Genomic DNA, 14,141 nt, shown 5'->3' with positions numbered 1-14,141 from the left:
CAGTATTCTTGCCTGGAGAATCCCAGGTATGGGATCGCACAGAGATCCCAGGTCGCACAGAGTCAGACACGACTGAAGTGACTTAGCCGCAGTAGCAGCAACCTTCAAAATGCATGGATTCCACTTGAAATCTGCAGTCTATCAACTCTCTCTCTGCCAATTCAACAGATTACAGCCACAATTTTCTGTTAGTAAATTCCTAATGCACAGGAAGATCACCGGTGCCAATTACAGAGGAGAAAGACATGTATCATTTCATAGTAACAGAGTAACAGACACCATTTTCCTGAGCAAAGGGAGTTCATGAACAAAGCAGGGAGGATGCAGGCTGGTCTTAGGTGAGTGGGCAAGGGCTTGGGAGAAATTCAACTAGACAGATTCAACCAAAGAACTAGTCAATTAAGTAAAGGTTAAATTAGTGAAATCAACTGGAAAAGTGGGCTGACTATATGAAATCCATCTTCAAAATCAGTAGAAATTGACCCTTTGACACAAAGTCATCTCCACATCAGTTTTACTACACATTAATTTACTGAATTTTCCGATAATGTTTATCTGAGTTTAAAATTTTCTACTTGTAAATTTAAACATTTGTGTGTATGTTCAAAAGCATCAATTCTTCAGCACTCAGCTGTCTTTATAGTCCAAATCTCACATCCATACATGACTACTGGAAAAACCAGAGTTTTGACTAGACAAACTGTTGGCAAAGTAAAGTCTCTGCTTCTTAATATGCTGTCTAGGTTGGTCATACTTTTCTTCCAAGGAGCAAGTGTCTTTTAATTTCATGGCCGAAGTCACCATCTGCAGTGATTTTGGAGCCCCCAAAAATAAAGTCTCTCACTGTTCCCCATCTATTTGCCATGAAGGGATGGAACCAGATGCCATGATCTTAGTTTTCTGAATGTTGAGCTTTAAGCCAACCTTTTCCCTCTCTTCTTTCACTTTCATCAAGAGGCTCTTTAGTTCTTCTTCACTTTCTGCCATAAGGGTGGTGTCATCTGCATATCTCAGGTTATTGATATTTCTGCTGGCAATCTTGATTCCAGCTTGTGCTTTATCCAGCCCAGCACTTCTCATGATGCACTCTGCATATAAGTTAAATAAGCAGGGTGACAATATACAGCCTTGATGTACTCATTTTCCTATTTGGAACCAGTCTGTTGTTCCATGCCCAGTTCTAATTGTTGCTTCCTGACCTGCATACAGATTTCCTAGGAGGCAGATCAGGTGGTCCGGTATTCCCATCTCTTTCAGAATTTTCCATAGTTTGGTGTGGTCCACATTCTCAAAGGCTTTGGCATAGTCAGTAAACCAGTAGTAGATGTTTTTCTGGAACTCTCTTGCTTTTCTGATGATACAGAGGATGTTGGCAATTTGATCTCTGGTTCCTCTGCCTTTTCTAAATCCAGCTTGAACATCTGGAAGTTCACAGTTCATGAACTGTTGAAGGTTGGCTTGGAGAATTTTAAGCATTACTTTACTAAGCGTGTGAGATGAGTGCAAGCTTCCCTGGTAGCTCAGATGGTAAAGCATCAGCCTGCAATGCAGGAGACCCGGGTTCAATCCCTGGGTCAGGAAGATCCCCTGGAGAAGGAAATGGTAACCCACTCCAGTATTCTTGTCTGAAGAATTCCAAGGACCAAGGAACCTGATGGGCTACGGTCCATGGGGTCACAAAGAGTTGGATACGACTGAGTGGCTTCACTTTGAACATTCTTTGGCATTGCCTTTCTTTGTGATTAGAATGAAAACTGATCTTTTCCAGTCCTATGGCCACTGCTGAGTTTTCCACATTTGCTGGCATATTGAGTGCAGCACTTTCACAAGTGTTTTATTACTATCCATTTTTAAAAGTACAAAAGTTGCATGCAGTAATGTCTTTAAAGACTAGAATATATATCTTTCATTTAAGTGTAAAATAATTTTAAAGAATATTTTAATCTTTCAGATTGCAGGCAAGAATTTTTTTTTCATAGATAAATATCTGGAATGTTTCTTCATAATACACTTAGGACATGTCACTGATGTCGATACAGCAAGATTATATATAGTTAACATTGTTTTAACAGTATCATTAATAACCATGAAATATCATAGTACATACAATTGATGAACAAAAGAAGGAAGAAAGAAAACATCTACTTGCTAGTTATTCAAAACTTGATTACCAGGTTAATGCAATGCATATTTATGGTGGGTTATAAGCAACTCATCTCCTCTCTTCTTTACCAAAGACAATTGTTCAAATGTGGCCTTTTCTCTTCCTTGAGATTGAAAGCCCTTAGTTTGAAAATACCCTCTTAATTTCTACTTTAATTCTCACAGTTAATTCTCTATCACTGACTTCTCCTATTCCAATCAATCACCAAACTACCAAAATAAATTACTTTTATTTTTAAAAACAACTTTTATTAGTAATATGAAAGAGTTCCTTATCACTTACAGGGTAAACACAAACGCCATAGAATAACATAGGGATCGTCACAAACTTAACCAAACCTATGTAAGTCCTTTCTGATTTTAATACCTGTTACTTAATCTACTTAGGAAAGTGTAATTGTTTCTTTAAGGAATAGCTCAACTGCTATCCCTCCGAGTATCCCTTCCTTCACCTAAGTATGATGCAGACTTTTTTTTTTTTTTTTTTCCTACCACACTGGCATTACTTTCAATGTAGGGAATATATTAGTGATTATTGCAGACAAATTCACCACTTTTATATTCCAGTGACAGAGACAAAGTAATCAAGTGAATGAATCGATAATATAGTATCTTGGCTGTGTTATGCAGTACAAGTAAAAATAAGGCAGATTAGGGAATAATTAGAGATAGAAGGGAAGAAAGGTATTTCAGGTAGGTTGGTCAGAAAGGGGTCTCTGAGAAATTAACACTGATACTAACATTTCAATCATGGAATAAAATGTGAGGATAGAGCCATGTGGATACCTGAAGTGAAGAGTTCTTCAGGTACAGAGAAAACAAATGCAGACAGAGCTGAGATAGGAACCAGACTAATGCTTTTGAGAAACTAATTTCAAAAGATCATGGGCTTCCCAGGTGGCTCTTAATGGTAAAGAACCCACCTGCCAATGAAGAAAACATAAGGGATGCAGGTTCGATTCATGGGTCAGGAAAATCTCCTGGAGGTGGGCGTGGCAACCCACTCCAGTATTCTTGCTTGGAGAATCCCATGGACAGAGGAGCCTGGTGGGCTACAATCCAACCCAAAGATTCTGACATGACTGAAGCAACTTAGCATACACACACACACACTCTAAATGTTCACAGCAGCAATATTTACCACAGTTAAGACATGGAAGCAACCTAAATGCCCATCAATAGATGAATAGATAGAGAAGATTTTCATAATGTTCATACACACACACACACACACACACACACACACAAACACACATATATAATGGAATAGTACATAGCCATAAACAAAGATGCATTAATGACATGTACAGCTGCATGGATGATCCTAGAGATTATCATACTAAGTAGGTCAGAAAGAAAAAGACATATACCATATACCACTTATATGTGGAATTTAAAATATGACACAAACGAACTTATCTATGAAACGGATTCACCCACACAGAAAAAAGACTAAGGGTTTCCAAGGGGAAGGGGATAAGGAAGTGATGGATTGAGAAAGTGGGATTAGTGGATACAAATCATTATATATTAGAATGGATTAAAAAACAACAACAAGGTCCTACTCCTTAGAAGATGACCGCTTTTCAGCAGGAAAGCTATGACAAACCTAGACAGTGTGTTGAAAAGCAGAGATGTCACACTGCTGACAAAGGTCTATATAGTCAAGGCTAAGGTTTTCCCTGCAGTCACATATGGTTGTGAGAGCTGGACCGTAAAGAAGGCAGAGCACCAGAGAGAATTGATGTCTTCAAACTGTGGTGCTGGAGAAGACTCCTAAGAGTCCCTTGGACTGCAAAGAGATCAAACCAATCAATCTTAAGGGAAACCAACCCTGAATTGGAGGGACTGATGCTGAGGCTCCAGTATTTTGGTCACTTGATACAAACAGCTGACTCACTGGAAAAGTCCGTGAGGCTGGGAAAGATTGAGGGCAGAAGGAGAAGAGGGAGTGAGAGGATGAGATAGCTTGATGGCATCACCAATGCACTGGACATGAACTTGGGCAAACTCCAGGCGATGGTGAGGGACTGGGAGTCCTGGTGTGCCACAACCTATGGGGTTGCAAAGATCCAGACATGACTTGGTGACTGAACAATAACAATAACTGTATTTCACAGGGAACTATACTCAATATCCTGTTAAGCCATAATGGAAAATAATATGAAGAAGAATAAATATATACGGCTTCCCTGATGGCTCAGTAGTCAAGAATCAGCCTGCCAATGCAGGAGACGCAGGTTCGATCTCTGGGTTGGGAAGATCCCCTGCAGAAGGAAATGGCAACCCACTCCAGTGTTCTTACCTGGAAAATCCCATGGACAGAGAAGCCTGGTGGTCTACAGTCCATGGAGTCATAGAGAGTCTGACACAACTTAGCAACTGAACAGCAAAATAACTAAATCACTTTGCTATACACCAGAAACTAACACAACATTGTAAATCAACTATACTTCAATTAAAAAAAAAAAAGCCTCCGATAGTATTGAAATGGACGGTGTTAAGGAGTGAATAGACAGAGATGGAATGTTTAGGTAGTAGAATGAAAAGGAAAGCTAAGAACACTCAGAAGGAGAAGCCTATATGGTAAAAGAAAAACCAGAAGTTTTCCATGTGGTGCCATGAAGCATACATGTGCTGGGAGACCATCTCTGTAAACACAAGGCCCTGATTTGTAGTGCTGGCTGATTTTTCTGGTATAAGAACTCTCACCGTGGCTGATTCAAGGTACCAATGGTTTAAAACCAGCTCAAAAAATGCCTACAAAATAAACAATCGGCTCTCATGGGGCCATAAGAACTGGCTCCAGCGTATCACTGCACCACTGCATGCAAGTCAAGTGAAGAAAGTGTTTCGGGGAGGAGGGAGCTAGAGAGTAAGTAATAATGAGTGCTGAAAAGTGTGTGTTGGATTTGGCAAGGGAGGAAATCACTTGGTGATCTTGACAAAAACTGGACTGAGTTAGAGTGGTGATGGTACTTAGAAAACGCAGTGTACAATGGAGCATAACAAGAAGGGCATGTGATGAAGTGGAGAGAGAGACTGTGAGTGCCTTAGACAGCAACAGTGTCTTATAAGTCCTTATAACATGGCATTTATTTTACTTGTTTTTATGTTTGTTGCTCACTCCCACCCCTCACACACACTTAAATTTAAAATCCATGAAGGTGCAGGTTGTTTTCTTTTTTGTTCATTTGTTGTCATTTAGTCGCTAAGTTGTTTTCAACTCTTTTATGACCTGTGGACTGTAACCCTGCCAGGCTTCTCTATCCATGGGATTTCCCAGGCAAGAACACTGGAGTGGGTTGCCATTTCCTTCTCTAGGGAATCTTCCTGACCTGGGATGGAGCCCACATCTCCTGCATTGGCAGGAGGATTTTTTTTTTTTTTTTAGAAGGATTCTTTACTGCTGAGCATATCCACCATACCTAAAACAGTCCCTGCTAATCTCATATGCACATGTGAAAAACTGTATGCACAGCACAGAGTAATGACTGCTAAATAAAACACAGGCTGTTACAGTGAATCACCTGCACATTGGAACAAGAAAACAAACGTCCTATTCTGGACTAGAGCTTGTTTTTCAGAAGAATGATATTTTAAATTATAAACAATTGTGTTGTTTTTAAATTAAGAAAACTCTGCCAGACCACCAGTTACAGACTATGAAATGTGGTTGTTTATTCAGTGGTGGGTGGTTACTAACAATGTGATGACGGGAAGGCAGTTCCTTTCTTCCTCCAGTTGTATGTGTGTTTGTGTGTGTGCATGCACTTGTGTGCATATGTTTTCTATCTGAAGACAGAACTTGAGAGTGGAAAGTACCTAAAGCTCTGGAATATATACGTTTACAGATTGTATTCTCTGTTACCAGAGTCACTCAACAGACTTTCTCAATTTTCTACTCCTCCCTTCTCACGCTCAGACTTTCAAGATCCTCCTTTCCATGACATTTTCTCTGAATAATACAGCCTCTGGTGATCTCTCTCTCTCTTTTTTCCCCCTAAACTCCCACATCACGATTTGTACATTATGACATTTCCCCAAAGAACTGTAAGTTATCTAAGGAGTCTCTTTGTCTCAAAGTATGACCGGGTCAATTATATGCACATGGAACTCACTTAATAAATATTTACTGATTGAATGATACATGAATTAATAAGTGAATACAAATAATGCAGAGGCTACCTAAAGTTTCTTTCTAATAAGTCCAGCCCTTTTATCAAACTTTTCTTGGAGGGTCTCTTCTGGGATGGTCTAAATGTCCATATGTTTTAGACTATATTCTGCTTTATCTCTAATGGCAGTTTCAAACTTTACAAGGATGGACAAGGCAGTAAAAAAGGGCGGAAAAGGTATAGGAATTTTAAAACCCATATGAAGCAAATAACAATATAACAAAGAATTATATTCACTTAGGCATGTGAACAGGGGGCTGATTTATAAAACCTTCTATTGCTTTTCCAGAGCACAAAATGGGATCTTCCTACATAAAAGATATTTTAAGTCATATAATAAAAAAGACACACCAAGGTTAGGCTTACAGTTTTCAGTGAGAGTAAAGAATAATAGACCTATACTTACTGTCTTCTATGTCCCAGCACTGGGTTATTGGGTCCCCATACTTGACATCTTGGCGTCTAGCTCGCCTATGGAAAAGGGATTAAACTGTTTAGAACTTCAAGCATGGTATCTGGAATATGAAAAGTCTATATATAACACTAATAACAGTAGCAGAAGCAAAACTGTACTTGTTTCACTTCTTAACTTAAATGCAGGTCAGTATTCCTATCGCTGCAACATTAATCCAAGTACTACCAGTTAGGTAGAGTCCTAACAGAATGGATCTTGTTTCAGCAATAAGATGGTCTGAATTTTATTTAGCCACCACAATTTTTCTTTGATTTTGACAAATTATTCAGCACAACAGGTTGAATATAAATGTATTCCAGTTTTTATTTACACCCAGTGGGGGGGTAACTATTTGTATCTTCTTTTTTTCAGTCAGTCAATGGAAAGTAATAAGATATAAAAGAGCTTTAGTCAGTGGGTAAGAAAGTATGCACAAATATAAAATGCTTTATCATACGAAGATTCATTATTTATGTGATTAAACAAGATAGATATTATTTGAAACAGAACTACAAGTTTGATATGGCATGAATGGCTAGATGTTATTTCTATCTACTGACACAGTTCACAATGTTTCTCTCATAGTGGTGCTAATGATAGTAATAAAATAATAGCCTTGTACATTATTGTCACATGTTTTCCTTAAGAGAAAATAATAACTATTGTATATTAAAGAAGTCTGCTACATCTAAGTTAAATAAATTTTACACTCAGTGTGCAGTTTCATTTGCTTTGGCTATTTGATGCTGCCCCATCAGAGATCACAGATGTCACAATGAACAGTCTGTGATACTAGGTATTCCTTAAGGGGAATGTTGACTGGATGACAGTCTTGTGGAAGATTCATCTATCACACACATTTTTTGGCTCATACAAACATTATGTTAGGTAAGGGAGAACATCACAGTGGCATGTCTGCAAGATCAGAGATACAGTCCTGGGAAATACAAAAAGAAAAAAATATGATGGTATAAGGTACATAAGGTCAAGAATGTTTTTAAATCTTGGCTTCATAAGGAACAAGATCAATTTATCAAACTGAAGGTTCATTACCAGCTAATGAGCATTCTTGTCTTTTAGGTTCTAGAAAAGAAAAGCATTGCCCAAAGACTACCTAGGATGAGTATATTCTTTGTCAAAAACTAACAAAAATGTTGTGACTTTTTACTTTAAACTTGAAATAATGGTATGTGCCCACTTACATTCAATTCAGAGATTTCAGGGAATATAAAAAGGTCTTGGCATTGTGTCTGTTTTTGTACTATACATTCAATCTGAGATACTAGAATTTACAATTTAACAGATTAGTTAACTTTCAAAAAACAGAAGTGCATATGTAGTAGTAAGATTATTGTATGCTCACCTGCTATCTTGTTAAGATCTAAAGATTAAAAAAATATATATATACAGTTTGCTGACATTTTACCTAGAACAAAACATACTTTGGGTGATACTTTAATAAATAGTGTTACTGTAAACCACATTTTAAAAGAATGATATTTTAATATACCAACCACCATAACTCATATTAATGAGCACTCAGGTTGTTTCCAATAATTTTGCTATTGAAAACAGTGCTGAAATGAACAAACATATAATTTGTGGTACTTTTTTGCCCATGTGTGTATAAATAAATTCCTAGCCTGGGTACTGTTGGCCTACAATGACATTACTTTTAAGAGTACATAAAGCAATAAGTTACAAACAGTGGGACATAGTTTGATATTTAAGCATATCTGGGTGGCAGAAATTGGCCAAGTTGGAGTAAAAGCAAAATTCCACATAATCACTGGGATGTACTGTGGGCTGTATATAATCTACAGTATTACAAAAACATACATTTAAACATTATTTGTAAAGTAGTAACTATGAGTATATGCATATTTATAAATAAGGGAAGAAAGGAAGAGTGTACAAAGGATATAGTAAATAAAGCAAACTTTTTGTGCTTTCTGACAAAGATGAAGGCAAAGGATATAAACAATTAGCAGAATTTTTTAAAGCTCTGAAATCAAGGGTTATCAGTTAAATCCATTAAACCTGTAACCTGCCTTCATTGATCAAGCTTGCTTTAATTGCTGCTATAAAAAGGTGCATATCTTCAAGCCTTTTTGCCCAAGTTGTTGGAGTTGGTTGTGTCCCGTTTGAGCTCTAGCCAGTTAAGACACTGGCCTTCCCTCTGGGCATGTGAGGGTGTCCAGTGACCTTTTGACATCAGAGACCAAAACTCCACCCTCCGAGCATGCATCCCAGGAAGAAGCCTGTAGCTTAGTTCCATCTGCACGGCCATTGCTTACCTCACCTTTTCTATCTCCAATTACCTTTCCCAGGCTCCCCAGCTCTCAGCTTTATCCCATACACATCTTGAGTCCCTCACCTTTGGGGAGGCGGATTTGAGACTTGTTTCCTGTCTCTTCGCTTGACTGCCTCATGAATAAACCCCATTCTCTGCTGCAAACCTTGGCATCTCCACAACTGGCTTGCTGTGCGTCGGACAAACAAACCTGGTTTGATAAAACCTCCGCAATTCTGGATTTCAGAACGTTCTATTTTATCCTCCTTAAATTTAGCTTTATGAAAAATTATAAAGCACTTAGGTTATAATATCCCTACCACAGACCATGATTCCTGTGTGTTTTCTCTTTAAACTAACTACAAGAGAAATTGGCCAACTTTTACTCAAAACTTCATGTGAGCTGTTCATCATGTAAAACGGAAGACTTCCTCCTAACATGAGGTGCTGCTCACCTTTTGGAAGTGGGTGCATATCGAGAGCATGCATGTCCGTCCCAGGCACAGTAGGGGTCCCGGGCAAGACAACAGTCTGCGCACGCTTTCCCGTAAGTGTCGCATCTGTGCAAGGAAAGCTGAACCAATCCGTCTCGGGAACCGACATACAACTGTTGCTGCAAATCAGGCAAAACAAATGCATTAGAAGCATCTTTCAGCCTAGTCTTAAGAACTTCCCTTTCTTGAATACCATATCACAGATCTAAATCTGTCTCCTCGGGTGCCATAGGAAGAGTAAGATAAGTCAGTCTTCAGTCTGGCTGAATGGTGGTTTGAAGATGTTGATCCTGAATTGGACAGCATTCTATAGAGCTAGAGTAACCTTGGCAGTAATTTAAGAAGGTCAAAAACCAGCTGCTAGACTGAGGAATTAAGATGTCAAATTCTTTCTCAATAGTTGAAAATACACTTTGGTGGATTATATCAAGCACAGATGCTATAGGCAACACTGACGGTCTTCTCCTGCCATAAGAAATGACCAAAAGGAGGTTTCTAGAGCTTTTTCTGTGGTTTTAACTAACCATTTCATTTGCTAATGAAGTACAGATCCCTGAAGGAAAGTGAGTTATAAATGAGAGAGAAAGTATTTGGTATCACTGTGAAGAAAGTATTAAGGAGGCTGGTAGGATGCTATATCACATGTGAAAGCTCGCAGGATTCCAACAACTCAGCAAAAAAAATTGCATTTTGAAAATAAGTCCTAAAAATAAGGCATCCTCACATCCTTACATGAATCTGAGGACATGTGGTGGTGGCAGAGAGGAGGGATCATCCAAGTAAACAAGCCATTGTCTGTGCCTTCAAATGACATGCGGTCAAGTCTAGCAGACATATCAAACTTTAAATGGAGGGGAAAGAAATCTGGAAATAGACACTGGTACAAATAACAGATGAGTACTCTACCTATAGCAACCTGTCTTATACCCCTACCAGCCACTAATCTGCCAGTTAAGACCTCCAAGAGGCTAAATGCATATACTGTTTAGTATTTATTTTACTATATAATTCTCTATAATGTCCTTGAAACTCTTCCTTTTCTCCTGTTCTCCCGCTTTATTTCTGTCTAAGATTAGTTTCGTTTGATGACTCCTTTCTCTGCAGTGAATGTTGGGTTTCCTTTTTTTCAGTTCTCTTCTTTACTCTTCTTCCTGTACAAAGACTCAGTGGTATCTTGAAAACAACATAAATATGCACATACTGATTCCCTAAATCTATGCTTCCTACCCTACCTTTCTTTTTATTTTAGCTGTGTGGCATGTGGAATTCTCAGTTCCCTGACCAGGGATGGAACCTGTGCCCCTTGAAGTAGAAGCATGGAGTCTTAGCCACTGGACCCCCAGGGACGTCACTTCCTACCCTACCTGACCAAGAGACAGCATCCCAGTCACCCAAGGCACAAATCTGGGAGTTGTCTCTGAATCTTCTTTCACTCCCATTCCGTCTGCCACCTTATCTCTCCATTCTCTCACGCAGAACTCTCTAATCTACTTCCTCCTCCCTCTCCCCTGTCTTTGTCTCAAGTCCTTATCATCTCTTTCCAGGATCACTTGTAACTGTCCTACTGTTACCCCAGGACTCAATCCATCTTCCACACTGCCACACCAGACTGCTCTCTGTAAGAGGAAAATCTTATCATGACACCCTCCTGCTTAAAATCTTTCAAGGTTTTCACTGTCCTGGATAAACATGTTAAACTTCTCAGGAGGGCATCCATGCAAAGATGTGTCTACTCTTCTGCTGTTTTACTTCCCCAGGTTCCTTTCTAGCATCCTTGCTCCACAAGTACAGGCATGCTCTTTGCTCCCACTGTACACAAACTTACTAGGATAAGTTACAATCTTTCACTCTTTATACCTTTTCAAATGTTCCCCACTTCTACTTGGCTTCTCCATCCCATCCTTCTTTCTATCTGATTAACTGCAAGAGCTTTCATAGCTCAAGTTGTCTTTCTCTTAGCTTCCTCTCCCTGCTCCCCGGCCCCCTTTTCCATCAGTTCCTCTCTTTTCCATCTCCCTAGTACATGGTTCCATTTTTGCACTACTGTGTTTGCATGTGCCTTTGCCTTTCAGCTCCACAAGAGTTTCTAGAGATGAAGACTTATGCCATTCATCCATTTCTGTACCCTCCAAGGGCAGTAGCAGGCCTAAATGTTGAATGAATGAACAAATTAACAGAAAAGACTGAAGAAGAAATCTATTTGGATATTTTCCTAATAATCCTTGTATCATACTAAGTGTTCTTACTCTACAGATTAAGATAATTTTAGCAACACCTTAATGTTGAACATATTATCTATCACGTGTTTTACTTACATATCAAGAGTATGTATAGAAATGGTAATGCAAGTCTGAATCTCTTGAATCAACTGGGGTTTGGAGTATCATATCCAAGAACTGTGACAACATATTAAATATTATTATTGTTATTATTAGCTACCACCTATTTTACACTTAGAAAGTACCAGCTCTCTGTCTAGAATTTTACATATAGCATCCAATTTATTAGGAGGTAGATATTATTCTAACTTTACTGTTGAGGAAATTGACTCCTGGAGTAAGATATTAAGTGGAAGGTTGGAGGTTAACTATTGGGCTGTTTGCCACTGCAGTCTAACTCCTACACTCCCTGATTAAAAACCATTTTTAATGTTTAGTTCTAGTATTCTATTGTTACATGAATTACTTTACAGCCTTGACAGAATGGCATTCTCATGAGACTAGAAAAGTGAGCTCAACTTTCAAGAGCCAAAGAAAGGGAGAATGTATTATTCAATTAATGAAATTGGGTTCCATGTCTCCTAAGGCAAGGCTGAAACAATGCCCAATAATCAGTTACAAAAGAAACAATCTAAAGCTTTTTATAGATTTATAATTTAACTTCCTGCCTCAGTGGATTTTCCCTAAAATAAACTTTGATTCAAACAGTCTTCCTTTTGTGGCTAATTTTTACAAAAATATTAAAAAGTACCTGCTTCAGAGACAACTCCATGTTCAAGATGATTGAGGAATGCTGAAAATAGAAGTTAACCGTTAGTAATCATGAACAGTCTTTTAGAGTAGCCAAGATTTTATCTTGCACCAAAGATAACTGGAGTAAATTTCAAAGCTTTGTTATGTAGAAGAGAAAAAGATCTTAATGTTTGCTATTATCTTCCCATGTGCAGTGATTCAACCTTAATAAAAATTATCAAAATAGTTTCTTATTAAAGAGAAATTACCTAAATATATGTGGAGGAATTCTGCACTGGAAATTGTTCCCAGTTACCCATAAGGTTTCTCCCTCTTCTGACTTTGCTTATCTTAACTGCTTCCATATAATTCAAACTAGTGTTGACAAGAACATCTCCATAATTATTTATTGCCTCTTTCTGCTCTCACTTAGATCAGTAATTCAAAACTTGTTCAAGTAGCAGAATTCTAAAGAGTTATAATGCTCCTTGTGAATGAGCATATTCTTTATAGACCCCTAACACAACATGATGTGTATAATTTCATGGGGAGAAAGTTTTATTTGTAGGAAATACATCTCTATGCAAGCAATATAAAATTTAAAATATGAACAGAAAAGTTCCCAAACTAAGAAAGATGGGATGTTTAAAATTTTTTTCCTCTATCATCAATCTTTCTCTATTTATTTCTCAAAATCGATATGCAAATTTAAGAAATTATATGAAAAAAATGAAAAGAAAAATGTTAAATGAGGAAGTTCTATCAAATAACTTTTTTTTAATGAATTAAGCAGACAGGTTCATTGTTTAATCTTAAGAGTGGAATCCAAACAAATCCTTTTGACCACTAACAACCACTGAACAGACTCAGTCTTACATGCCTATATGTGTTGTGGGGGCTTTATTTTTGGCCTCTGGGTTCACACTTATATTTGACATTGACTTTTCCCTCAGGAACTACGCAAGGCTTTGTTTTCAGTAGATAGCAGACAGCAGGTCTGCTCTTGTTAACTCCTGGACCACTAGTATCATCACGGTGTAAACAGGAACCAATGAAGCCCGGCATGTTAATTAACTTGAGCCCTTCACAGTGGAGGGTTCTACTCTCTTTTATGACAATAGACATTCACATGGAAACAGTATATTTTAATAAACTGTCTCAACAAAAATGTTACAAAAGACACAGCATATTTTTCAAAAGCACTTCTAAGAAATGCAATTTTATTTCTAATTTCATTTTTAGAAAATAACTTTGAACTGAATCTCACTGAACATCTACAAAGAATGCCACAATTCAGATTTACTCTTAAAAGTCTGGATATTCCCCAAATCTGGAGAAATATTATTTTAGATCTACTAACTTTTTGGGTGATTGAGAGGAACTTAGCATACATAAAGATTTACTATCAAGCAACTTTAAAAAAAAAATTTCCTTATAGAAATGCAGGGAAACATGATTTATACACTTTCCAGTTTTCTCAAATTCAACTGAGAAAAGTAAAATTTATAAAGCAGAAAAGCATCTGGATAGTAAAAGAGATCCCGGGCTTTCATCTACTGTAGTGATTTGTCTGAGCATATGCTTAGAAAACTCAGTCATGAGGGGTAG

General features: G+C 37.9%; 1 protein-coding gene across 2 annotated transcripts in view; it reads right to left on the bottom strand.

Annotated features, from left to right (window-relative positions):
• The window catches only part of SEMA3D (semaphorin 3D), a 230,602-nt gene that overhangs the window by 12,594 nt on the left and 203,867 nt on the right, over positions 1-14,141 (bottom strand). For both annotated transcript variants that reach the window (XM_065939525.1, XM_065939524.1), the window contains exons 14-16: positions 12,553-12,594; positions 9,544-9,701; positions 6,748-6,812 (exon numbers count right to left, since the gene is read on the bottom strand). In XM_065939525.1, the coding sequence (XP_065795597.1) occupies positions 6,748-6,812; positions 9,544-9,701; positions 12,553-12,594 (265 nt within the window). The remainder of the gene's footprint in view (positions 1-6,747; positions 6,813-9,543; positions 9,702-12,552; positions 12,595-14,141) is intronic.

The sequence above is a fragment of the Muntiacus reevesi genome, chromosome 6 (assembly GCF_963930625.1).
Source record: "Muntiacus reevesi chromosome 6, mMunRee1.1, whole genome shotgun sequence".
Lineage (NCBI taxonomy): Eukaryota > Metazoa > Chordata > Mammalia > Artiodactyla > Cervidae > Muntiacus > Muntiacus reevesi.
The sequence above is the reverse complement of the archived record's forward strand: the minus strand, read 5'-3'. Positions and strand labels throughout refer to the sequence as shown.